We start from the raw sequence: 2,548 nt of genomic DNA on the forward strand, positions 1-2,548 counted from the left end.
TTATTGAAACATATGGTCCTCAAAGCCATACCTTCGGCTGATGAACAATATATGCGTTGTGCTGAGGTCTCATTTTCACATTCCCTTCCAGTTCCTCCTCGCATTGACCGCAATGCCATGGTGGATGTGAAGATCAAGGCAGGTGAGAACCTGAACTTGCACGTGCCGGTGGTCGGCGAGCCTCCCGCGACCAAGCAATGGCGGGTCAAGGACAGCGACCTCTACCCCAACGACCGCCTCTCCATTATCAACGACGACTATGCAACCACCATCAAGATCATCGACTGCAAGCGTTCCGACTCGGGCGCATTCACCCTCAACGCCCGCAACAAGAACGGCGAGGACACCTGCACCGTCAACATCACTGTGCTGGACGTCCCCGGCATTCCCGAGGGCCCCATCAAGTACAGCAACGTCAACCGCAACGGCTGTACTCTCGCCTGGAAGCCGCCAAAGGACGACGGCGGCTCCGAGATCCTGCACTACGCAGTCGAGAAGATGGACCTGGACACTTGCCGCTGGGTGCCCTGCGGCGAGGTCAAGGGCACGAGCCTGCAGGTAGACAACCTCATCGAGGGCCACGAGTACAAGTTCCGAGTGGCGGCCGTCAACCGCCAGGGCGACGGTCCTCCCCTCACAGCCTTGGACACCGTCGTCGCCAAGGACCCCTACACCAAGCCCGGCAAACCCGGCACTCCCGAGATCATGGACTGGGACAAGGACCGCGTCGACCTCCAATGGACCGACCCCCGCTCCGACGGAGGCGCCCCCATCACCGACTACATCATCGAGAAGAGGAAGCGCTACGGCCCTTGGGAGAAGGCGGCCGAGATTCCCGCCAAGCACGGCCCCAAGGCCTCCATTCCCGACCTCACCGAGGGCGAGGAATACCAGTTCCGCGTCATCGCCGTCAACAAGGCCGGCAACTCCGACCCCTCGGACGCCTCCCAGCCCGTGGTGTGCAAGGCCCGCTTCGAAAAGCCCGCCATCGATACCAAGGACCTGGGCGACTTGGTCCTCAAGGTTAACACTCGCCTCAATTACACCGTGCCCATCCGCGGCGCCCCCAGGCCCAAGGTGTCCTGGAGCGTCGACGGAAAGGTTCTGCAGGAGTCCGAGCGCGTTGACATGCAGACCTATGGCAAGCAGACCATCCTGGACATTGCCTTTGCTCAGCGCACAGACAGCGGTCGCTACACCCTGACCCTGGAGAACGAACTGGGCAAGGTGTCCGCCTCGGGCACTGTCATCGTGCTCGACAAGCCTGCTCGTCCCGAGGGCCCTCTGATCGTGTCCGATGTGACCCGAGAGAGCTGCAAGGTCTCGTTCAAGACCCCGCTCGACGACGGCGGCTCGCCCATCCTCCACTACCTGGTGGAGAAGATGGACGTGTCCCGAGGCACCTGGACGGAGGCTGCCGAGGTGTCTGGTCTTCAGGCTGATGTCCACGGCCTCGTGCACATGAAGGAGTACCACTTCCGTGTCAAGGCAGTCAATACCATCGGCGAGTCTGAGCCTCTTTGCACTGATAAGAGCATCATTGCAAAGAATGCTCAAGGTACGATTTTTTTTATTGTCCTTTATTTATCTGTGTATAATGACTTTTCACTGAAGGAATAATTTCATCATATTTATTATGCAAATCATTTTTTACAATTAACATAACCATATAGTCTCACATGCAGTCATTACGCTTTATTTACTGTCTTTCGTTGTGTTTGCCAGACGAGCCCAGCCCGCCCGGCCGCCCCAACGTGGTTGACTGGGACAGGGACCACGTCGACCTGGAATGGACTCCGCCCAGCAACGACGGCGGCGCTCCCATCACCGGATACATCATCCAGAAGAAGGAGCGCGGATCGCCTTACTGGCAGACGGCAGCGCGCCTGAGTGGCCCAGAGACCAAGGGCACCGTGCCCAACCTGATGGAGGGACAGGAATACGAATTCCGTATCATCGCCGTCAACAAGGTCGGCAACTCTGAGCCCTCTGAGCCTTCAGACTCCGTCATCTGCAAGCCTAGGCATCGTAAGTACTTTAAAATTGCTCCATGCGCACGTACATACAAACACGGATTAATTTTTGCTAAAAAATTGATAACTGTTTTTGCGTTGCATAAATGCAGTCCATTATTCTTTTCTGACTACAATATCTCTCTCCAGTGGCGCCCAAGATCCTCGGCCCGCTCTACGACGTGCGCATCAAGGCCGGCCAGGTCCTCCACATCGACGTGGACTACATCGGTGAGCCTTCGCCCGACGTCTTCTGGTTCAATGATGACAAGGAATCACACTCCGACATCAGACGACCATCACCGCCATCAACAACCACAGCGTCCTGCACTCCGTCCAACACCGTCCGAGCGGATCCGGCGAGTACCCATCCGCGTCAAGACGAGGCGACAGACGAAGCTACCATCAATGTGGTCGTCATGGACACGCCAGACTCCCGAAGGACCCCTGGTGTACGATGAGTCCAGGCAACAGCGTCGTCATGTCATGGAAGCCTCCTCTTGACAATGGCGGCAGCCCTATCACGTGAGTGCTTG

The 2,548-nt window shown here is 57.4% G+C and overlaps 1 protein-coding gene across 1 annotated transcript in view; it reads left to right on the forward strand.

The window, feature by feature from the left end:
* The window catches only part of LOC119588147 (twitchin-like), a gene marked incomplete in the record, with an annotated part of 124,648 nt that overhangs the window by 99,807 nt on the left and 22,293 nt on the right, over window positions 1-2,548 (forward strand). Inside the window, 7 exon segments of the mRNA XM_037936853.1 lie at window positions 92-1,558; window positions 1,726-2,028; window positions 2,163-2,285; window positions 2,288-2,378; window positions 2,380-2,442; window positions 2,444-2,473; window positions 2,475-2,537. Coding sequence (XP_037792781.1) covers window positions 92-1,558; window positions 1,726-2,028; window positions 2,163-2,285; window positions 2,288-2,378; window positions 2,380-2,442; window positions 2,444-2,473; window positions 2,475-2,537 — 2,140 coding nt within the window.

The sequence above is a fragment of the Penaeus monodon genome, chromosome 23 (assembly GCF_015228065.2).
Source record: "Penaeus monodon isolate SGIC_2016 chromosome 23, NSTDA_Pmon_1, whole genome shotgun sequence".
NCBI classification, from domain to species: Eukaryota; Metazoa; Arthropoda; class Malacostraca; order Decapoda; family Penaeidae; genus Penaeus; species Penaeus monodon.